We start from the raw sequence: 23,909 nt of genomic DNA on the forward strand, positions 1-23,909 counted from the left end.
GCTAAATCTACTTTATCACTCATTCCCGCAGAGAAGGGGGACAGACTTATGTGCACCTCTATGGATGTTTCAGAACATAAAAAAAATTCTCTTAACAAATCCTGGCATAGAATATACCTGAAAAATGAAGATACATCTTACAGACTCTTGCCTTTGACTAACTATTGGCACACACAGAATGAAATTAAGGGCAAATTATAGGAAGTTAAATTAACCCTAGAGTGCAAAAAAACCCAACCAAACAACAAATCAACCCCCAAAACAGGAAAATGGGCCAAAGTTTAAACATCCCTTTGAAAATGAAAGGTAAATAACAAAAAGAGGTTTATCACAACCTTTGTACTACCAGAAGAACTGATCTCGGCTACACAGTGTTTTGTCTGGAGAAGGACTGATGCAAAACAAAGTTCTCTGACAAAAGAAAACTGACTTTGCTTTTGCTCCAGCCTTAATTACTAGAACCTGAATAATTACAAAAAAGCGATCTTAAAACTACATTTTAGATATTTCTACATTAACTTCATTTGGCTTGCCTCAAAATCCTCATCATTATTATTTAGTATGCTTTAATTTTTCAAACACCCTCTATTTAGGGATATGTGAATTGATGTAGCCGCAGCAGTCAAAACCCTAATTTAGATAGGAAAGAGAAGAATGTTGATCACAGAACTCATGGTATATATGCCACACTAGAAAAGTGGTAATATTTAGACAGGACTAAGTAATCTGTTCAGTGACCTCTTAAACTTACAGTTAAAGAAGGAACTTGTCCAAACTGCTAACATTCTGCAGATAAGAATGACACTTCATCTCTTTCCAATAAAATATCAAACGTTTACTTTATGAAAGAAGAGACAACCAACATCCAGTAAGTAAAAGCATTTCCCCCTACACAATTTCATAACTATTTTCTGAAGAGGTTTCACAAGTACAGCTAAAGATACCCAACAGCTGCAATTTCTTTGGTTTTGATCCAGACGTTTGATGGTAACAATACATCTCTAAACAATGCATAATAAATTTCTTCTCCTTCAGTAGATAAAAAACATACACAATGAACCTCAACTAGCTTAAGTTTAGCCAAACAAATGTAACAAAGATTACCTCCTTTCCTTGAAAACTCTCCAAGATCCTAATCTGTTGCTAAGCAGTCAAGTCTGTCTAAGAGCATGGAAGACTTTATACTAGCTCAATTTCAATGAGCTGCTTGTTGGGTACTACTCTAGTAAATATTTGTTTTCTTGCACTAACCTGTAATTTGAAGGAATGGATTTTTACTTTCACCTCAGGGGGTTTTCCCAGATCAAAAACACATTCAAGAGGCCAGTTCAAGAGTTAACTGAACTAAGTAGGTGAATAAATATCATATACGATGAGATACAAAGGGACAGGCCCAGTAAGACTTTCAAATCAAAACCTAACCATCTCATACTGACCTGTGTAACAAATACATACAAACATCTTAGGTATTCTCTTGAGTTATGTCACACAAGGAAGATAGCTAGGAACATCATGAAGGTTGAGAAATCTAAAAGCAATAGGAACTAAAAGCCTACTAACACAAATGAGTTTCCATGTGAAAGAATAACTCAAGTTCCTGCCATTCAAATCTCACAAGAAGGGTACTACTGCTGAAGTATTTGCCAGCCTTAGCAGCATCTGCTGTCATTTACATATTCTACATTATCAGCCCACAGAACCAAACTGCAAGGGGCTTTGCTGAAACCTGGCATTCATATGCCCCTCTGCTCCGCACCCTGAAAAGTTACTGGTAAAACACTTCATCTGGCTGTGAGCAGAAAAAACAGCATTAGAACTCACATATAAATTTGATATATATATATATTTTAAATATGCAGTAGAGTACTAATTTCCATTTGATAACATGTTCCTAGAATTAACAAAGAGCCTTACAGAAACTCTACTATGCCTCTCCCAGAAACTTACTATCTCTGCTTGTCTAGACTTAACCAGTTTATTGGTAATACATCTTAAAAGCTATGATACCTTACAAGTAAGAAAATTACTTTCCCATTTTTTAAGTTACAATGATTAGTTTCCCATTAACAAAAAAAAAACCACACAATTGTTTTCCCTTGCTCAAGGACTGTCTAGTTTTCCAAGTCCTATAGAAAGGGCTTTTATTGCCCCACAAGATGTTTCCAGCTACCTTTCAGGAAGCTTTTCCACTATGGTTTCCCCTTTTCTTAAACATACTGACATATTGTATTATTTTATTACATAGCACTCAAATGCAACACTAATCTATAGTGTTACATTTATCATTCTTTTTCTGTCCTCAGCTTACTGTGCAGCCTACATATATTTAATAGTTGCTTGATTTATTCCTCCCCCACTTTTTTCTCCCCTATTGATTATCTGGCTGGCAGTTGTTTGTTATATCTTATTAGCAGACATAGTGATTTTTCAGTGTGAATAATAACACCTTAGTGAACAACCCTAAGCCAGCTCTGTGCTACCCACACAGATACAAACAAGAGCTGTCCTGAGTATTTTTACTTGTAAATATTTCACTAACATCTTCTCATTTTCACATAGTAGAACACTGCCAGGTCTGCAAACATATATTTCACATACACATGCACACGAGTTCTAAAAGTTCTCTTTTAGGAAGATATCACTTGCAGGTGTAGGTCCTTCCACTAAGACAAGAACAAGAAAATAAGATAGAAAGCATAGGCAAGTTAAAATAACTTCATAGGAATGTTGCTAAGTAAAGGCTCAGAATAAATGAAGACGAGATAAAGTAAAACATAAATTTCATCTCAAAACTGAGGTTATACTACGGCAGTTACTACAATATAGTGATTTATACATCTGAGATTGAAGAACATTGTTACCTTTCCCCTCAAAATCTTTAGACCCTGGTACTCAGAATGAACTTGTTGCTCCTACGGAGTAACCGGAGCTTTCTGTATCTTCTAAGATATTTCTATATCTTCTGTATTGTCAGTGGTAGAACTTTATACGCACAATTATACAGAAGAATACTGGTAGCCTTGGAACAAAAATAACCAACTTCTCAGTGAAATAGTTTCATTTCAGTAACGAAGGCAAAGGTAAGCCTAATAAATCCCATCACATAAGCATTTTTATAATTATATGCTTACTTCTTGAAGTTCATGACTTCAGTTAGATTCCACCTCTTATCACATATACAAATATTTTTGATACCAGCAGTTAAAGAAAAGTCTGATGGGAATCAATATAACCTGCACCATAATGCCCACATGACAGATGCATAGCACTGTCAGTAAATGCTTCATAAGAAAGTAGTTATAAGACATTCGCCATAAATACAATTCATGATGTCATATGCTTCTTGATGATCAGACTAAACGATTATCTCACAGTGTTTTGCTGAATAGTTTGCCTAGTAAGTTAAAATACTCCAAGAAAACAGTATTTGTTTCATTTTAAATCCACCTTTTCTGAACCGAATTGACAGTACTGTACTACCCTATGTCAAACAATGAGAGAAGTAACAAAACAAATACTGAAAGAATAAATTCATTCTACAGACATTTTTATTGCTTTATTATATTAATATCTATATTACCCATTATATTATTCATTTATATTACCTGCTATTATATTAGTTATTATTTATAATCAGGCTAACAACAGTCTTGAAGGAAAAATTTTTATGCAATCAGTTTACCTTCGTATTTCCGCTTGCTGATGGTTTGAAGTTACAGAAGAATTCTGGCTTTCAGGAATGCTTGCTTGCTTTTCTTCGTACATTCTCAATTTTTCCTTCAACATCATGATCTTAAAAAAAAAAAGAGGCACCATTTAGCAGGATTCTTCCCCACAAGTTTTGAAACCACCTTTCTGTACATTTGTCTTAAGACACACAACAAATAGCACTAAGAGATGTCCTTTTGAAAAATAAAAATGATCATTTCTTAAGTTAATAACAGAGTTATTAAGACAATACTTGCCCTACATGTTCAGTCACATTAACTTTGTTTTTGTTTCATTTTTAAATTCAAACTTATAACATCTATAAGTGAACTTTTTAAACAACAGATTATAACATACCTCTTTCTTCTGTTCATTGCAGATTTTAACATACTGGCTTATGTGGCTGTCCAAACTAACAACGTTACTCTTCAACTGTTAAAGAAAGGAAACAAATTAGAATTCATGAAGGAGATTGTTTTATTTCCTTGCATAAAAATAGACTGTGTTTAAGTACCATATAATAACATTTCCACTATACTCTGAGGAAAGGGATGAATGTATTTCTGGCTTGGCCACAAACTTTAGCTTTTGTAGTCCGCACTGCATACACGCAGCCATACAGTTTTCCCCAAAAGAACAATAAAAAAATAAAATAGTAAAACCCCATAGTATGTAAAATAAATGTTAGTATCACAGTATGAAGGATTATTCAAAAAAGTCAAAACAATATTTATGTATACTACAGAGAGGAAGACAGGAAGCCCCAGTGGATTTCCACTTGTCAATATACATAATTTCATTCAGATTCTTAGCTCCAGCTGAATCCTACTTGTGACAGAGCTGGACAACTGTTCAGACTCTTCTTTCATATGCTTTACTGGTCTCTGAAAATGTAATGGTAAGACACTGAAACTGGTTGTGGATACCACCAGCTGAAGATTATTTGTAAACCTGAAGCTTGCCAGACAAAACCTTCTCAGCCAGCAGCACACTCTCAAGTGCCAAACACCCAAATGAAGAAAGAAGAGATAACAGAAGAATTCTGGGGTGTGGGGGGGAAGATAAATAAATTGATAATAGGCTTCTGAAAGAAATAACACTTCTCTTAACAAGATACTTGTATCCTTAGACAGAAGATCAATAAATACCAATATACTCACAGAAGACTTAATATCCTTTGCCCGGTTTGCATATTTGAGAGTATTATATGTATCATCATAAAACATGAAAGATGGACTAACAGCAGCTATCATTATTGTTCGGCAATTTCCTCCAAGAGAATCTTTCAACAAACGAGTGAGTTTGCTGTTTCGATAAGGAATGTGCTGTTTCTTGCTCTATAAAGAAAACATTGTATTGTATTAAGCAACTGTATTTTAAATATGCTTGAATGTTTGCTTACTGTTCCAGGAATACCACTAAACACGACAAAGAGGTTTAGACTTTTTCTTACATATAGATTAAACTTCCTCAAAATCATACTTACAACTAAACCAATCAGCTTTAAATCTCTTGGAATTCTTTAATACCTCTATAGAAGAATCACTGGTCAGGTTACTTCCCAATGTCTGTATACATAACAAAAATTTTTATGGTGTGCACAACTAACAAAAACTAACATATGCTAAACCAGTTCAGAGAAACTGAGGTTGTAAAATCCTTTCTTTCAAGATCCCTCAGCTCAACACATCATCAGCTACAGCTTGCTCCCAAGAACTGTGTCCAGATGAGTTTTGATTATGCAATGATATTTACTGAGTTTGCTCTGTAAAGCTTCTTCCTTCATCACATTTAGAGAATCTCAATCTTCCAGTACAAAAGCCACAAGTACCCCAATTCCATACTAAATAAATCAATGTGAATTATCTCACTTATACAAAATGGTAAAGGTTTTAAATTCTGCCTTTCATCCCAACAAGATGGTGGTGAAATTCTGCAACTTTGTCTGGCAGCATAAGAGGAAAGAAAAGCTTTGATCATTTTCCCTATTTGAAAGGAGACACTGATAGCTGACCAAGAGGCGAGAGCGACTGATTTGAGTTTGGCAAAAATTCAGGATGTTTTGTCCCTCTCTCATACAACTGTTCATGCTGCTCCCCTTGAGCTACTGAGGCAGATCAAGAGAATAATTTATCTGCCTCAAAAAAGGTGGGCAGAAGAGCACAAAAGACCAATCAAATCCAGAAGGCGTACCTAGTCTCCCCCTTCAAAATAAACACAAATAAAACCCAAAACAAAAATGGCACTTCCTGACCTGGGAAACATGACCCTACTGCCAGCAAGCTAGAGAACATTAGTAGCTGGAGGCAGGAAAGCCTGATAAGGTTATGCCTTTGACTGCTCAGTTGAGATTTCACAACTTACTACTGACTACAAGGGCATACTACCCTGCTCTTCAAACCTCTGCTAACAGTCCTTTCATATAAGTAAAACATCAGACACTCAATAGGGTAATAAATAAATAAATCATTAAATCCCTTGAAATTTAGAAGTAATTCTGTACACAAAGTTGTATTTTTGGCAGCCATTCTGGAAGAGGAAAAAAAAGCTTTCCTGTACATGTATGATATATCCTGTGTATGTATATATATATATATATATATATATATATATATCAAAACTTAAATGCAGGATATTAATCTGGAGGGGAGAAATGAGGCAGTTTATTTTCTTGAAAGTATCTGTTGTATTGAGTAGACAACAGATTTGTTCCCTCTGCCTAGAAGCAATGCAGGCACACTAATTCTTGTTTTTTGTTCTGTGTGACTATAATGGAAAACAACTGAATGCAAGTATTATAGTATCCACCTTAACTACATCCATTATTATAACAGTCTCAGCTGAATTACCTTAAAACTGTTCTATTAAATACCTACCTACTGGACTTTTGTACCAAACAGGTAACATCTTGCATATTTATTTTACTTTAACCTAAAGCAAACATGCTCTACTTTACAGACCCTGCCCAACAAAGCATTAAAAAAGGGATAAAGCATAAAAAAATAGTTTGTTGAAACAGGATAATACTCTAAAAAGATCAAAGGAAATAAAAGGATTCTGACTGGCCTGTGTGAAAGTCAGTGTATAGCCAGAAGATATAAGAGAAACAAAGAAGAATAAGAACGTAGTATTCACTAAAAAAAGTAGATAAAGAAATGCAAGGCCCTCCCAGCTGAAGCAGGAAATAAGTACACAGCAACATTCATAAGAGATTTAATGACAAGGCAGGTTTGGACATACACAAGGGTAAAATGAGAACACTGGAAAAGAAAGTGTACTTTAAAGACAGGTGAGAACATAGTTTAGGTAAGAAATCTTGAGAAAAATCAGAGGGGAGAAAAGGATTACAATAACCAAGTCAAGTATACAGGAAGATAAAAATTAAGTAATTACAGAATAAATAGGAAAGCAAGCATGTCCATGGAAGCTTTTCCTGATGCACAAATTGTTTTGCTGAAAAGCAGTTGACAAATAATGGTATCATTACAATATGGTTTTTCAACATTTGTTTGAAGTTCTCATACTATTGACAGTATAACACACTCAATCAGATGATATCTATTAGTTTAACCACAAATTGAGGCAGAAAAAACGGAAATAAGTATCTCCAAAAATACGTTACAGAAAGTCCCAAGAAGCTCTTTTTCCTTTCTATAAAAGGATAATCCTGATTTTTCACTTTAAGATTAGTAAGGTGACTTCTATATACAAAAATGCTGCCCTTTTACCAAATAAAAAGAATCCTGAAATGAACCTCCATTACATTGATGAACTGGTTAAGCTATCCACTGATTTCTATTATTGTGTAAAATGTGTGTTCTACAAAATGGAAAGAATTAGGAGGTAAGAAAAACAACAAAAAAAAACACACCAAGAAACAGTTCAGATGCACATCATCAGGCCCAATAAACTTACACACGGTTGATAGTGGGCAGAATCCCCAGCAACAGCAACATTTTAAAGCCTTAGTATTTCTGCTCTGAGTTTAAGCAAAGCGGTATAGAACATTTTCATCCAATATTCTTTATGTGTAGTAAAAAAACCTAACCCTGTAGAGTTTAGCTAAATAAACCTTTGACTTAGGGAAATCCAAGGGATGCTGGTTCCCATCATCTATATGATCAGATACTTAGGATACCTAAAACACATTGTTTCTCTTTCATATGGAAATTACTGTCAGCATCAAAGCTCACATGGCTAAAACTAAGCTACATCAGATGATTCAGTAACTAAAACGTTTATAAAACAACTCCCTCCCTATCCCATTCCTCAGCAGAGTCTACAGAGACATTCTTAAGAGAATGAAGACCCTATTACATACATTTTCTGATATATTCCATGGCGATAGGCAAAAAGGAAACTGTAAAGATATAGAATCAAAAAAGACACAACACAATACTTATCACGTTTGAAAACATTTCCACAAGACAAGACGTTGAAGACAGCTTGGGAAACCAGCACATACCTTTGGATCTGCCAAGATATTAATGATATTTCCAAGAGCTAGCAGGGAGCGGTTAATATTTGCTCCTTCTCTAAAACGAGCCCCCTTAGCATTTGTGGCACTGGCGCGTTCAGATCCTGCAAGGTCAATGAGGGACATTTTGGCAATTCGAACATTTTGACTAATGCTGGCTATCTTGTCTTGTTGTCTTAAGTAAATCTACAAGGCAAAAAAAAGAAAAAAAACAGTTAAGCACTACTCAGTCTCTTATTACTCTAAGCACAAAGTTAATTTTATACTGAACAACTTTTGTCAGAAATACTCACTGGGAACCTTTTGCATTCAAAGTTAAACCTCTCCATACTCATCAACAGGCACTTTTTGCCCTAATGGAATATAACTATTTCTCCGACACCTCAGATTCACCTGCTTCAGGTAGGATAAAACGAAGTTGAGTATGGTTGTATTGTGTTTGGTTGGGGAGTAGTTAGTTTTCTTTGTATAAGCTCATATGTTGCTGTCTTTCAGAATTAGGACAGTTGAACTGGAACAGCCCTGATAACAGGAAGGTTTTCATTATTGCTGAGCAGTACTTTTAAAGTATGAAAGCCTTTACCACTTTTCAGTCAGCCCCGCTACATTCCAGCCAGACAGATTGAGTGGGCAAGAAGCTAGGAAGGGGACAAAACTCAGACTGCAGACCTCATCTGAATAGTGATATATTCCACGTGATATTTCACACAGTGACAAAACTAGTAGCATTTTTCCAAAGCAAAAACTTTCTGTCCTCTTTAAGCTGCCTTTATTTTGAACCACATGGTTCCCCACTTACCCCTTTTTGCCCTTTGTATTTTCTGTCATACTGTACTGGAGGGGAGTAAACAAGTCTATACCAAATGTAAATATTTCTGCATCAAATAATACAATCAAGACCCATTGTACTATTTTAGTAGCATCAAAATACAACAAGAGAGGAATGTCATTTCTCTGTACTGATCATCATCAAGGAGCTACCCCAAGCTGGTAACACCACCAAAATCCAGTTAACAGCCATTAGCTTAGTCAACTAGAAAAAGGTGGAGTAACAGCCAAATCATGTTCTATGACTCAAGCTCTTATAAAAATCCAAAAGATTTAGGAAATACCCTAAAGCACAATCCTTCCCACTTCTTCATTCATCAACAGAAACCTTTCAGTGTTGTGTAAATAAAGAAAATAGCTGCAAACTGACAGAAGCAATTACTTACAGTACTTGCTGACTAGTTTGTAATTATTTCTTAGAGATGATAGTGCTTGTAATAAGGGCCTCAGGTAGACAGAGCATCTAAAGTCTCCCCTTAAGAAGTGTATTTGCATGGTGACAAAAATGAAAAGATGGTAGTAAATATCCAAAAGGTTATTTACAGGAAAAACTCACCTATATGAAAGCCTTCAATCTGCTGGGAAACACTGAGGCAATCTCCACTGAGGAGCAATCTCCAAGAGATGCTGCCTTGGTGGTGGTCAGCCCTTAAATGAGGTCTAGAGGAGGTGGAGTCAAACTCCACCCTTTCCAGGAGCACAGCTAAATTACTCTCACCTGTGCTCCCAAATGGATCTGGAGAATAATCACTTAGGAATTAATATACATGAGCTGCAAATGCTCACAGTAACTCTTATTTTTTTCCAAGTCAAATGCTTTCTTTAGAAGTATCTAGTGAACAAGTATTAGTTGTACTCTTTGATGCATCATACCATTTTGGAGTATATTCATACACATACAAAATGAAAGTTATCTGGAAACACCCAAATGTTACCTACAGAAATCAATGACCACAGTGCTTTTGTTTAATACATCACAAACAAAGGGCATCCTAAATTGCTTTTTACTCATACATGCACAGAAATTGAATTTTTTCTTCCTACAGCATTTAGATTCCATATGATCTTTCAATTAATTATGTTTTTACTTCATTGCCAACAGCCAACAACCCACTCACCCTCAAGCACTTTTGTTCGAATCTGTTCTCTAAGGAGAATTAGTTTGCAACAATGCATTTAAAGGATTGAGTCTGCTCACAGCAGTTTCTTTTGGTCATACATTCCAACAAAATTGCAGTAAAATATAAACATACTCATTCTGTCAATACAACTTATTTCATTTGGTGCTTAAGCAATTTTTGCTAATGAGTAAACATACCTACACTGAGATCAATTTGCCAGAGTAAACAAAGAATGCAGACTGGAGAAGATGAACTCTCGAGCATCTCTATTCACTTAATTGCTTGCCTTCCTTTTAAAAATACCACTAGACTGCAACAGCTACCTAAATTACTTAATTGCTTGCCATTTTTAGAAATGAACTGAGAAGAATAAAAGCCTGCCAGATGAAACAAATCTGAACTTTCTGCTATCAAGTAAAGGTGAGGATAAGACACTCCAGCCCCAAGTAAACAAGGAATTCAGCTGTTTGTGCTCTGACCTCAATCTGCAGCACTGCACTCTATGCCTCATTAAAAATGGCACAAATAGGTGACCATGCAGCAATCAAGCCACCCAATTCAGTAAGAATTCATTGCTTTGATTTTATGACCACAGGAGGGAAGTACTCTGAGGAAATGAGAAAGGACAGTTTCAAACAGAAGCCTAAGGTATAGAAAAACCAACACATTCTGTGAAGGAATGTTGCTGTTAGATACTTCAGAAATATATAAATATAAAAAACATTTACAGTCATTTACTGTCAATAATAATGACTGAAATTTAGATCTAGAGGACTTATTTTACAGCTATTTGTATTCGCATCATCTAAATGATGATATCAACTATTGACTATCATTAATAAGCATAGCCTCACTTTGCAGGTACAGTTAACAACTGCTTAACAGTTAAATCAGTTTAAAAAAAACAGTTAAACAGAGCTGTAATGCAAGGACAGGAGCACAAGCTGCTTAGTAATGTTTTGCAACCCAGAATAGCAACATATAAATCATAAAAGAATGTGATTTGCCATAGGCAATAGAAAATGTATCAATACTTCAGCTAACAAGGTCAATTTCTACATATTTTTTTATACTAGTTTGTATTCAAGAACAGTTGGAAGCACATTGTAATGGTTTGTGATATTGTATTAGACTGTGAAAATAACATTGTAATAGTTCATGAAAGCGGGGCCTCTCAATCCTCCTGACTTTTTGGGTTTGAAGCAGGAAGTGTCACAAAAATTACTGCAGAGATAACTGGCTTGTGGCAGCCAAGAACTCAGAGCGATGCCGTTTTTTGATCCTTTGCTCCTGCATTGTGAAGCAGAATTCACCAAGCGTTGGATTGTTCAGCCACTAATGGTTAGTTTTACTAACAGCAGTTTTACTGCTGATGTGCTCTTGCACTACACTGCATCGCAACAGCTATGATCTTCAGAAAAGTCTTAAATACTGGCACATTTGTACAATGTGCATAAAAACCCTTATCTACAGGAACTAGAAATACACATTTCACTTTCATTGTTCAAGTGTGTATCTGCTTAAAAACAAGTTTGTGTTAAAACTGGCTATACACTAAAATACTAAGAAAGCCTGTATCAATGTAAAACCAAGTAACAGAAAAGCAGCATTTGAAATGTTCAGTTTACGGACAGAAGAATAACGACATTGTGTAAAATATGTTTTGTTCAAGAATGCTATGCAGCATTAGAGCGGCATAAAAGCAGGGAGCATTTAAAGGCCTTCCAAAGTGTAAATCCACAATATCAAAGCATATTCTTAACTCAAAACCACAGTTTTAGAGAAGAGACTTTTCTAAGGGCTACAGTTGGAATTAGAAAGCTTTTCCTCATATTTGCTTCCAATTCTATTCAGTATGAGCAGTGAACTGGAACATTTTTAGGTCTGTGCATTATAATTAATGTTTGAGATACGTATACACGTATCTCAAACACTTCCGTCATATTCAAATTTAGGCAACAAGTAAAACTTACATAAATACTAGCATACGCCTGCTACATCATCTTACCTGGAAGACTGCATGGGAACGAGAAGAAGAGGCATTCACGTCTGTGGGATGTTGTGTTCTATTTTTATTCCCATAATCCAGCATTTGAAGGATTTCCTCTGCTGATTTGGGCTTTAAAAGAAGAACACAGGGTAAACACACTTTTTTTACTCCTCTTTCTGACTAGCTGTACAAAATTTTACAGTGATTCTAATACACACACATATATAAATATAGATAAAAATGGTTAAAAAAATTAACATTCACTGTAAAAGAAAACCAAGGTACTTAGAAAAAAAAGAGTTATTAGAAATTGCTGTTTTGGATCTGAGGCCTTTCAAATACTCTCAGTTAAAAACACTCAAGCATGAAAAGCAAGCACTTAATAGCTTCAAAAACTGAAAACACTCCTTTCTGAAAGCCAAAAACGAAAAGGTCCACAAAAAAATTCCTTAAATCCACAAGTACTATCCAGAGTTAAAAGAAGTCCTAAGAATGCCTTAATCAATCTTTGTTGTACTAATGCTTCAAACAGTAATATAGAACTGTTTTTGTCCAAGGCTCAAAAGCTTAGGAAAAGAAGGCCTTTAAAGGATGTGCCAAACTAACACGACTCCTTCCTTCACTCCTTCATGCACAAAGAAGTTGGAAACTACATTGTGTTTAACAGGCTCCAAAGTTGTGTAGGAAGAAAAAAGATAGGTCCGCAACATTAATTATCAGGTTGGGAAATGAGGTTGTGTTAATAACTTTTAATTGCTGTACTTATCTGGAAACAGCACTTTTTTAATTTAAAGTGTCTTTATTAAAAACAAACAATCAGAAAAACCCAAATTCTAGGCACAAGGATGGCAGAAGTGTTGAAAACTCATGTATAGCATTGAAAGTAGTGTTTTTAGTCCTTTAAGAAATACTAAGATTACAAGTCAAAACAAGAAGCTTCCCACAACCTGAAGATAAGCATCAAACCAGCAGCATCTGTTTGAGAAGACAAATTTTTATCCATGTCTACTTAAGAACACCAGTAGCTTTTTCGGAACATGCTTTAATTATTTATTAGGTTTGCAGGTTACTACATTACTAGTGATTATCGCAAAAAAACTACCAAAAACAATCCACGAGGAAATTCCTAAGCTGCGAGCAACTTCCACTGTGCAATCACAACTTAATTTGACCTCAAATACTGTGGGCCCCCCACGAATTTCAGTATCTATTTACATACCTGATGCAATGTCAACCCTTGAACCACCACCCCTTTCTGGGCATCTTCCCGAACAGCTAGCGGCCCAGAATTTACCAGAAGATCACGGATCTGTTCATTGTACACCTATGAAAAGGAATTTAAAATCTCTTCAGAGAAGTTACCTTAACATACTTGATAGGATTGGATTTAAATAGCAATCTCATTTTTTAATAATATTTTAAGATAAAGTGACATTTAATCTGTAGGATTTTTGCTCAAAAGCTTTCCACAACTGATCTTGAGAAATAGTTTCTCCAATTTTCATTCAAGTTAAAGTCATTCACCTTAAATCTTTCTCTGTGGAAGCTCTTCAAACACCTTAATTCCTCTTCTTTCCTCTCCTACCACTAATTACTAATCCACCATGACTTAGTGGGGGTTAGAATATAACAGTAATTTTACCACTACTGCTTTGCAGCAAAGCCAAGACAGGTAAGAACAGAAAAGTCATGCCAAAATGATAAAGAGAGGAGAGGCTGGCAGCAAAGACCAAAATAATTTTTTTGTACTGAGCTAAACAGTGCTGTAGCAGCCCTCAATTAAGTGTTTTTTTTAACCTGAGCTACAGTAAAATTGAACTGACTATCACTGTATTAACTATGTTTTAGTTGTGCAGTTTCACAGCATTTACAGGAAAGCATCATTAGAATGTGAAGTGAATGTGTTAGAAGAGATTGGCCTTCTTGGGAGGATACAAGACAGTAACAGGTGTCTATTAGTAATATCAAATTTGTTGAGCACTATCCAGTTACAGCCCCATCATGGATACATTTCATAAAGTCCCAGAACAGTTCATAATGAGTAGGAAGATAAAAGGAATATGAAGTTTAACTTGCTTTATAAAAATAAGCCATCTTAAAATCAGCATCCTAAAATCAGGAGCAGGTTTACCTCTAAATAAGATACAGCAATGTTGCATATTTTTTCTTCTTTTATTTGATCCATGCAATTATAAAGTGCCATCATGGTTAAATACATCACTCCAGGATCTTCAGGGGAACCCAGCATTGTGTAAGTCTTTCCAGCTCCTGTTGCACCATATGCTAGTACTGCATTAAGAAAAAAAACCAAACACACACAACAAAAATATATACTTTGTATCAGGAAGCCAAACAAGAACAAACTTCAAATGTACATTCAAGTCCCTGTATCATATCGTGCAACTGTTTCATTAAACTATTTAAGTTTCTCACCCAGTCTTCGCTTCCTACAACTGTAACCAGAAAGCTATTTCAAAAGACATGTGTATTTTCAAGTTTTTAGTTTAAAGTTAGTATTTTTCACTAAAACTACTTGTGAATTATTTCTTTACTCTTCTAACTCTAAACTATCACAGTATTCTATTTCACAGTTGCAAAAAGCTTTTGAAAAGTTAGCAAAATAGATTTGTACACTCAATGAAGCTACCCCTGGTTGAATAACGCTTCCTTGAATACACTTCATAAGCCCACGTATTTCAGTTCAAATTCTGAAGCCTATTACAACCCTATCACAAACTCTTCTTCAAAACATAACAAAGCTAGTCCACCTTCCATACAGAATGAGTAAGACAGTCATAATTGTAACTAACAACTAATTATTCAAACATAGATCCCTAAGGCCTGTGCAGCAGCCAGATACAAGGGTAGAACTACCAAAGAATTTAGTGAAACTTTAGGATGAAAATAGGTATATAGCAAAGTTACCTGTGCAATTATATCCATTTAAGAAGCCATCAAGTACGCTTTTAGTTGTATGCTCGAAAACTTCCAGCTGGGTTGAAGTTTCATCAAAAACAGCATCAAAAACAAACTTAAGGTCTTTCTTTGTTCTCTTATTAATATCCCTGTGGGTCAGTTTTCTCCCATGAAAAAAGCTAATCTCTTCTTCCTTTGGATCAAAGACCAAAATATGCTGGTCAACAACGTGAACAACTTTAGGAAAGTTGCCATCTTTTTCCTTTTGAGTTTCTGGACGGACGCGGACAACCACTTTCATGTGGCTACAGACATCATCTTCTTTAGCAGTAGACATAACAACAGGCTTCACTCTCCTTTCTCTGCTTCCAAGGCTCCTTCAGACCAAGCAGCTGAATCTTTCCTGCAACCAACAACAGAATTAAAAGGTCTTATGCTTGAAATGTAACCTTCCCATTTGTTTGGGCTTTAAGTTAAACTATGCACCTGTGCTTGCCCTGCCTGATGCTCAGTCAGCTGTAAGAACCACCACAAAGCTCCGAGAAGCAGTGTTAAGTGACATGAAAACATAACATAGGCTTGTACAGCTTTAAGGAAGCTTAGCAGTCCTTCCCTTGGAAAAATCAGTCTGACATCTCCTACTATGGCTGCAGATCTACCTGCAGTTTTTCTTTAATTCAGAGCAGCCTCACACAGCAGTTGTCAGCTATTTGCTGAGCACAACGAGACACTCTCCCGTCCTGCATAAGGGTTCAGGGCTGCCTGCAGATTACAGGCCGCACAACGCAGCACATAATCTTGCATTAAAACAAAACAATCAACAAAAACCGCTCAAAGACCAGCGAAGGGCCACCCTCCAGGCCTCATTCTTCACCCCAGGAGGAGCAGATACCCCATAGCCAGCCACCAAGCACAAAACATAGGCAAAACCATACAGTAAACCCCCCCCCATCCCCGCCCGCCGTGCCGCTAGGGCCGACACTCACCTCCGGAACAACCGCCGCACAGCACAGCCGCCGAATTCAAACCCCAGCGGCCGCCCCCATCGGCTCCTCATTGGGCGCAGCCGCCGTGACGTCACCAAAGCGACGGCGAGTGGGGTAAGCACGAGGCGACGGGTGGGTGCACGCGTGGGGCGCGTGGTTTGTGTAGTGCCGGGTTGGGCTGAGCACAGTGGGGGATGAGAGGGGACAGCGCTGTCAGCCGCCGCCCTTGGGGTCTGCTCGATACCTACAAGTGCTGATATGATCCTTCTTCGGGCTCGATAACCCTGTCAGCTTTTCCACGTAAGAGTGTTGCTGCAGGCCCCTAATAATCTCCGTAGCCTTCTGCTGCAGCTCGCGACCTTAAACCCCTGCTCAGTCGCATAATTGCATATGGGTAGTAAACACCTTCTGGGGTCTGTAAGGGAAACTATTGATCGCAGCCTGAACCTCTAATTAACCACCTGAGGCAAGTGTCAAGGCAGCTGTGGGAGCACAGGTGAAAGTAATTCAGGTGTGCTCCCGGAAGGGGTGGAGCTTGTCTTCACTTCTAAATCCCATTTAAGGGCTGACCACCACTAAGGTAGCATCTCTTTTTGGTGATTGCTCCTTTGCTGAGTTTTTGTGGTGAGCCTCAACATTGGTGAGCCTCCATTTCAACTGATAGTCTTAACACTGGTGAGTCTTTTCTTAGGTATTCTCTGGTTTCTGTTTTGCTTTCTTACTTATTAATATATCCTTGTGTTATTCCAACTGTACAAGTTATAGAGCAAGGTAGCGTGAGTTAGGTTGTTATTGATCTCACAATCTTGATATTAGCTTCTATAGGGATGTTAGGGTTTGTTGCAAAGGACTGGATGATGTTGGTTCAAGGTTAAAAGCTGGTATGTGCTTACAAATGCAATGATGTAAAAATAGGTTAGTCTTTATTTCAAAGGGCTATCTGCACATATGTGCAGTCTTTTTTGTGTGGTAAAGGAGTGTCTGAAGCATAGTACAACAAAAAGTGTGTGCTCATAAAAATGCAAATAAAGCCTTCCTTTAATCTTCAGTTTTGAATTATTCTGTTGCTGAATTTAACTATGTGCAAATTGGAACACTAATCATAACTGTGCTATAAACCTAGTGGCACAATTTGACTTTTCTTTTTTCTGTTTCAACTAGAAATACAGGGAGCTTGGCAGCTGAAGTGCTGCTGTTCAGAGCAAGTGTTTTGTGGTGCATGGTAGAACGTTGGGGTACAATGTGAATGCTGAGCCACTGTTCTAGTTGTGTTCAAGTGTTGTTAGTTGTTTAATGGGGTCTTATCTGAAGATGCTCGAACACTGAGAGAGTCTTAGCTATGTAAAGAAAACAAAGGTATTTCTTACGAAAATTAAGTTCTGTTTCCTTGGATATCACTGATTGCTACATGGTCTTCAAATTTTTAAAAAGAAACTAAAAGTAAAAATTATCAGAACTTTTTTGCTGAGATAGCATTTCTGTAAAGCCTCCTATGTTGTGAGTTGTAATGCTTTACTTAACAGCATTTGTAATTTTTGTGTTTTGCTTTTTAAACACTTAATGTTTTAAATATTTGCCCAAGTAATTCCCAATATCTGTTTTCCTAGGATGATCAACTCCACAATGTTATCTCAGAGTCTGTGCCAAGTTAACAAATGTCTGCTTCAATGTAACTTAAAACTGAATCCCATCAAGTTGGCTACTTTGGCCAGAAGGATCCACTCTTCAGTAAACCAGCTTTCTGAATATGAGTTAATGGAGCAAACTACACAGAAAAGGGTAACTAAAGAGTCACCTCATAGTACAGAAAACAAAAACTTTGAAAGATTGCACATACCAGTGATGCTGGAGGAGGTCATGGATTGTTTATCCCCCCAGTCAGGCCAGGTGAGTTAAATTATTGGTTAATATCTATGACTTACTTTCTGTGCAGCAGAAAAGTTTGTATGGTGCAGTGATAACTCTCCTTTAGAGAAATATGGGATGTTCTTTGAGACTGTTCTGCCTTTTTAAACTTCTAAATTATTTTGCCATCCTGATTAAGGTTTTATATTTATGATAGTATGTCTGGTGTCTGTAAGCCTGGCCTTCACAAATCCTGCAAAATAGATAATCTGTTAAAACTGTAGCATTCCAGTAGTCTCTTGCTTTTGTGCTTGTTTTCTTAGGCTGTTCTTGTGTGTTTGTAGGGTGTTATGTAGTGTTAATTGCTAATAGGAACAGGGTGATTGTGTGATTATGTCATCAAATTTTGAAGAGTTCTCTTTCTTCTGTGTAAGATCTATTAAGTACATAGGTTGAAAAATCACTATAGAATCATTTATGTTAGAAAAGACTTTCATGATCATTAAATTCAGCTGTTAGCCTGACTGTCAGAGTCCCATCACTAAACCTTAGTGCCATGTCTGTGTCTGTCAAGTACCTTAGGGCTGAGGACCCAACTGTGGGCCTGGTCAGTGTGTTCCAGTGTTTGATCAACCTCTGAAGAAATTCCTTCATTTGGTTTCTCTCCTCACTGTTTCAGTTTTTTTGAGGTACTGTGTGTCCTTAGGATGTGCTTATACTATGTAGAGGGGTGTGAAGATGCTGTAGCTACAAATGGGAATGTGTAGCACCAGAAACAGTTTTGTATCAATACTTGACAAGTATTGCAAGCTGCCTAGTTAAGTCAAAGTACTGTGGAAAGATTCCTTCTGATAACTGGATTGGCTCAGATCTGTCTGTGCTGTAGCACTGGTATGTCTACGCTACATGTGTTATATGCAGTTTAGGTATACTGTTTCACACTCTCTTTACAAAACTTAAGTGGTGAAACTGTTAACATCTGGGAGTTCTTAAATAGGATACTAAGTTGAAAGAATTTCACATGCATCTTATGGTTAAGAGCCTTTCCCTTGTCAGATGTTTTGCCTGAGAAGTGAGTGCTTTTTCTGTTAGCTTTACACAGGCTTACTGTATTAGGTCAATCAGTGATAAGTTTTAGTTAAAACAATGAAATTGTACACAAAGTTTGATGTGCAAAACGTGCAGCTATTTATATATACTTGAAATGCCGTCAGCTGACAGTGGAAAGGAATGTAGCAGGTTTGAGATGAAATTGGGGAGATCAGAGTGGTGTACTCTAGTTTTGTTGTGTTGCCTTATGAGAACTTCCTTAGTTTGGAAGTCATTCCATTATTTCAAATTTTTTGAAGACCAGTGATAATTGGAGCAGCCGTGATTATTATAACATGCTTATTTTTGTTGTTGAAAATACCTAAATAATATATGTCAAACTTCAAGTTTCATTCACATTTCACAGAAACATGGGGGTTGGAAGGGACTTCCAGAGATAGAGTCCAACCCCCCTGCCAAAGCAGGTTCCGTACACCAGGTTGCACAGTCAGATGTCCAGGCAGGTGTCCAGCCTGTTCCAGTGCTCCGTCACCCTCTGTCACCCTGTTTTGCAGAGGTTCATGTACTAGTGGTCAAATTACTAATGTCAGACATAAGAGAATGAGTGTCATCCTGAGCAGATGCTTTTATAATGCATTTAAACTGTTCAGTGTAGTTGAAAACATAGGTGCTCATTTTTTTTTTAGTGCCCATAGATCATGTATTTGCAGCACTTCACAAAGATCGACGTTATGAAAATGAGTGAGCTGAATGGTGCGGAGCTTCAATTGAGCTTTACTAGGGGAAGAGTCATCAGTGAGATTCTGAACTAAAACTGAGACTGCTTTTCTTTGCATGCTGTGGTTTCTGTTGAAATGGCTGTAGAACTAGGAAGGCCATGTTTGTTTGGTCTTTTAAAATTATTTTTGGGATCAGGGAACATAAATTCTCATCTCGGATTTTGTGGGTTTTTTTTTTCTGCCTTCTTTCCTGTGTACGCAGGAAATGTTTCACTTACTCAGTTTTAATACAGTTATGTTCCTTGTTATCAAATAAAATAACAAGGGGGCCTTTGTTTCCTCTAGCATCCCAAGACAATGAATTGCCAATATATAGAAAATCTGGTTAGAGATGCATCTTTCTATTGTTTTTGGTCAGTGAATGAGACTGTTTAGAACATAAATGTTACTTTGAGTGAGTCACAGCTGAGGACAAGGTGTTTGTACCCTCCCACTGAATATTCCTGTTGATTGACATCTCTGTGGAAGCTGTCAGGGATATAAGCAATAATAGTTCCGCTTATCTTTGAGTCTCATTTTATTGCTTTTAGAACCTATTTCTACCAAGTCCCTTTGGTAGTCCTTTCTTGAAAACACATTGTACAAATAAGCTTTTACTGATCTCCTTTACTTTTTCTCAATGAAAGGTCTGTTGCAGTAAATCCATGCACCAGTAATTTCCCCTTTAAGTTTACTGTATTGACTAAATGATACCTTTGCTATTTCAGTCTGCTAGTGTTCCTTACGTGTACTCAGCTGCTGTCTTTGCAGTTTTTGGGGCAGTTAATTTTCTCTCTTCTCTTGAGCTTTAAAAGTAGAGAAAGAACCAAGCATCCCTATTTGAAATGCATGTCTTCAGAAATCCCCAAGTATGTCTTTCCTCATTTTTCACTGCTTTTTTCTGTAGTTGTTTTTCCTTTGTGTCAGTCACTTGTTTCTTTGCCAGTCTCTCTTGTGTTATGCAGTAATACCAAAAATAATTTCCTGGCATTGAGTTCTGTGAAAATTTGAGATTTTAATTGTTCCCATGAGGATTTTCTAATGCAGGTTCTTATGAGTTGCGGAGCTCTAGGAATCTGTTGTCATATTGCTCCAGCACAAACAAGAGGTTTATATATATATTTATATATATATTAATTATATGCAACTAGAATCCAAATATGTGTGTATATATATATGCTCAGATTTTATGGTGAAGCTTATGTGGTTTTTTATGGTTGTCTACTATAAACAGGATTGTAGATAAAGTAATTTCTAGGAGTAGTATTTGTTTTATAGTAGCTCTAGAAGTTTTTTCTTATAGACATCTGTGAATGATAGGTGATCAGGATGGTGGTGGGGAAGGTTAGTGAGACTGTTTATTCCCTTTTTCTCCAGTCTTTAAGCAGTTCACTTAGAAACAGTTAATACTGGATGATCTTTTTCTCAAATTATGCTGATCTTTTTGCTTTCTAAAGATGATAACTTTTCTATGATAGCTAATATAAGATGAGACAAAAATCTGGCATTTCTTGCCTGTTGCGCACTCATGGCTTTACTGCGCTGCTTGCATCTCTTTGCTTGGGAATAATGTGATATCTAGCTTCTAGAAAGAAATATTCCCTAAAAACATCCAGTTTTGCTATTAGCTATCAGTCTTTTGGATCAGTGTTTCTTTCTCTATAGGAACTTCTATGTTTATGCGTGCACATGTCAAATTTAAAGACTCATTTTCAGCAGAAAATGAGTGAGCTCAGCCTTTCAAAGTAACAGAGGGAACAACCAGCTATTGTTGACAGTCTCATGTTGATCTTTTGCTCAAGCAGCACTTTAGTCACAATTAGTTTGTAGATAGTAGCCTTCTACCTCCTGAAGGTCTGTTGCCACTGTTGGGTGTTGTCAATTCAGAACATAAATATTTCCTTCTTATTGCATGGTTCTTGTTAGTCAAGATGACAATCACATGAAGCTGAGATTAACTGCTGGTGTTAAAAAAGCATAGTCTATTGTTGTAGAGTTATTGTCTTAGTTTTCTTATATCTTTGTCCATAGGTTGGTGTTCCTTTACCTTTTCTACTTTATCCATACAAGTTTATATCCAGTATAAAAATAGCCTTCCTCCCTATGGTCCCCTGCAGTGTGGACTTATGTTTTGTGAGAAGGGTTTCCAGGTATCATGGTATATAAATAGTTATGTGGTTGTGTTGGTGGCCAGTGTGCTTTTCATAGTGCTTCCAAAGCCACCTGCAAGTGATTTGACTGGTGCAATGCATTTACAGTAAAGGCTCTCAAAATTAAAGTGTTCCACAGTGTCTTCAAGATAAATAGGAATTTGAAAAAAGGACCCAGAGAAATGCATTTGGAGTTCTCAAGTTGTATGAGGCTTTTTGTAGGGTGCAGCCAAAATACCAAGATCGACACGGAATATTAATTTACTTATTCACCAATTTACTTAATACAGTTTTGTCAATGGTTTACAGGCTGGTTTGGCCGGATGCTGTGACCAGCAGAGTGAGGGGTTTGTTATTGTCATCTTTGTATCTGTTGTAATTTCCATGGAAATAAATAGGAGGCACTATGTTCAGAGAGATGTACATACGTATTAGCTAAATCAACATCTTACAAAGAGAGAGCCCGAAGCAATATTATTTCAGTAATTTCAAATAAACATATTTACAATTTCAAACTAGTTTTAAAAGTATTCTCCCAAAGTGCTGAGGCACCAGTAAACACCATCAAAATGATATGTGTTCAAGCTCTGGGAAGAAGAAAAAATAATAAAAATCAGACTGAACATTTCAATGATTTCAGATGGCCATTAATTTTGGACATCAGATTTGGTAGTTTATATCTGAATTATTTCTTTATACAGAACAAGCCTGCAAGAAGCTGCTCAAAACAGGATTGCCTTGAACAGAAATACAAAACAGAAAGAAAAACCTGCAGATATTTCCCACAGTACCGTTATGGCATTAAACCCCTAGTAATATTTTGTGATAAAGACTCTGTACTCCTGTTTGCAAACCAGCATTCAAATATTTAATAAGGAAGTTAAACCAGAAGGCTGACTAAACAAGCCGCAGAGTACTAGATGGGAAGGAAATGAGTAGCTACATATATTAATTATCACCCTTTCTGGGATCACAGGCTCACTCAAGTTAAAATTTAAAGGGCTTAGATTACTTTCTGGTGCTTTTTATTAGTTTTCCCCAAGAGGTGCAAAGACTAATGCTGTCACAACAGAAAAGGAGAGCATATACAGCGTCATTACAAGCTGAGTCACCCAAAAGCATTGAATCTTGCTTTATTATAACACAGACTCTTAAATAGTCTCTTGAAGCACTATCATTTGTTATGCCATAGAGTGATAACAGCAAGCTGACTTGGTATTACAATAAAATGAAATCCTGTGCATCTGTGGAGTTGTTCTCTGTAGGCAGACCAAGCTCCCTTGCTAGTCTCTTTGGAGATAGCAGCTGCAGGCATCCCTTCCCCTACTGCAATAGAGAAAGATGCAGACCAAAGTTGCTGAGAGCCGTCTTGTTGTTGTTGCTGATGATAACATTTACATTTGTCTGCTGAGAGCAATGCTGCAGGTGGGAAGAAGAGGTGGCTGGGCGGATGCCCAAGAATTATAACCGAAAGATTCCTCCCTGTGCAGATGTAGCCATCAACCTACTCTTCCCACCCCTACTCCTTCAAGTTTATAGAATTACTTTCTTTCTACAGCACAAAACAAGTTCCATTTAAAAACTAAACTCCAAAGGGATTCTTGCCCATGCCTTCCTCATATGTTGCCATTTTGGAGATTTAATATGAGTACTTATTTCCTGCTACCAATAATCTAAGCACATAGCAGCGTCAGTTTCAAAACAGAACAGATGTGCAGTGCTTTTAAATAAATCCAAGGTGATTTAATTTGCCCGTCATTAGGGAATTTATAATCCCTTTATTTTTCAGGACCCACTACAAAAGACAGAAAAGCAAGATACTCCAAATTAAGAGTATGACTGGATTTTGTCCACCCCCTCGATTAACAAGCTGTTGAAATACCATCTTCTGTCATGTATTCTTCCTTGTCTGCATTTTCCCTCTCTCGTTTTGTGATGGAACCTTTGTAAAAAGTTATCAATACTCAATAATAATAGGTATTTGAGAACCTTGTGAGAATGTTATACAAAATGATTTCAAAAAACATTTATTATTTATAAACTATCTTGAAAATGGTTTTTAGATAAAAACATTTTAAAG

The 23,909-nt window shown here is 36.8% G+C and overlaps 2 protein-coding genes across 10 annotated transcripts in view; one reads left to right on the top strand and one right to left on the bottom strand.

The window, feature by feature from the left end:
* KIF18A (kinesin family member 18A) overlaps positions 1-16,157 on the bottom strand; it is a 41,217-nt gene extending 25,060 nt beyond the window's left edge. For 2 of the 3 annotated variants that reach the window (XM_015863449.3, XM_085550007.1), the window contains exons 1-9: positions 16,027-16,157; positions 15,050-15,443; positions 14,256-14,413; positions 13,344-13,448; positions 12,143-12,253; positions 8,174-8,371; positions 4,869-5,045; positions 4,066-4,140; positions 3,683-3,792 (exon numbers count right to left, since the gene is read on the bottom strand). In XM_015863449.3, coding sequence (XP_015718935.2) covers positions 3,683-3,792; positions 4,066-4,140; positions 4,869-5,045; positions 8,174-8,371; positions 12,143-12,253; positions 13,344-13,448; positions 14,256-14,413; positions 15,050-15,377 — 1,262 coding nt within the window. In that variant the 5' untranslated portion in view covers positions 15,378-15,443; positions 16,027-16,157. Of the gene's footprint in view, positions 1-3,682; positions 3,793-4,065; positions 4,141-4,868; positions 5,046-8,173; positions 8,372-12,142; positions 12,254-13,343; positions 13,449-14,255; positions 14,414-15,049; positions 15,444-15,526 lie in introns of all 3 variants that reach the window. The other variant, XM_015863450.3, reaches the window with a different exon arrangement.
* METTL15 (methyltransferase 15, mitochondrial 12S rRNA N4-cytidine) overlaps positions 16,102-23,909 on the top strand; it is a 74,515-nt gene continuing 66,707 nt past the window's right edge. For 2 of the 7 annotated variants that reach the window (XM_015863451.3, XM_085550009.1), the window contains exons 1-2: positions 16,120-16,701; positions 17,634-17,913. In XM_015863451.3, the coding sequence (XP_015718937.2) occupies positions 17,635-17,913 (279 nt within the window). In that variant the 5' untranslated portion in view covers positions 16,120-16,701; position 17,634. Of the gene's footprint in view, positions 16,702-17,633; positions 17,914-23,909 lie in introns of those variants that run through there. The other 5 variants (XM_015863452.3, XM_085550010.1, XM_085550012.1 and 2 more) reach the window with 4 other exon arrangements.

The sequence above is a fragment of the Coturnix japonica genome, chromosome 5 (genome assembly GCF_054131305.1).
Source record: "Coturnix japonica strain WE chromosome 5, WE-NBRP24, whole genome shotgun sequence".
NCBI classification, from domain to species: domain Eukaryota; kingdom Metazoa; phylum Chordata; class Aves; order Galliformes; family Phasianidae; genus Coturnix; species Coturnix japonica.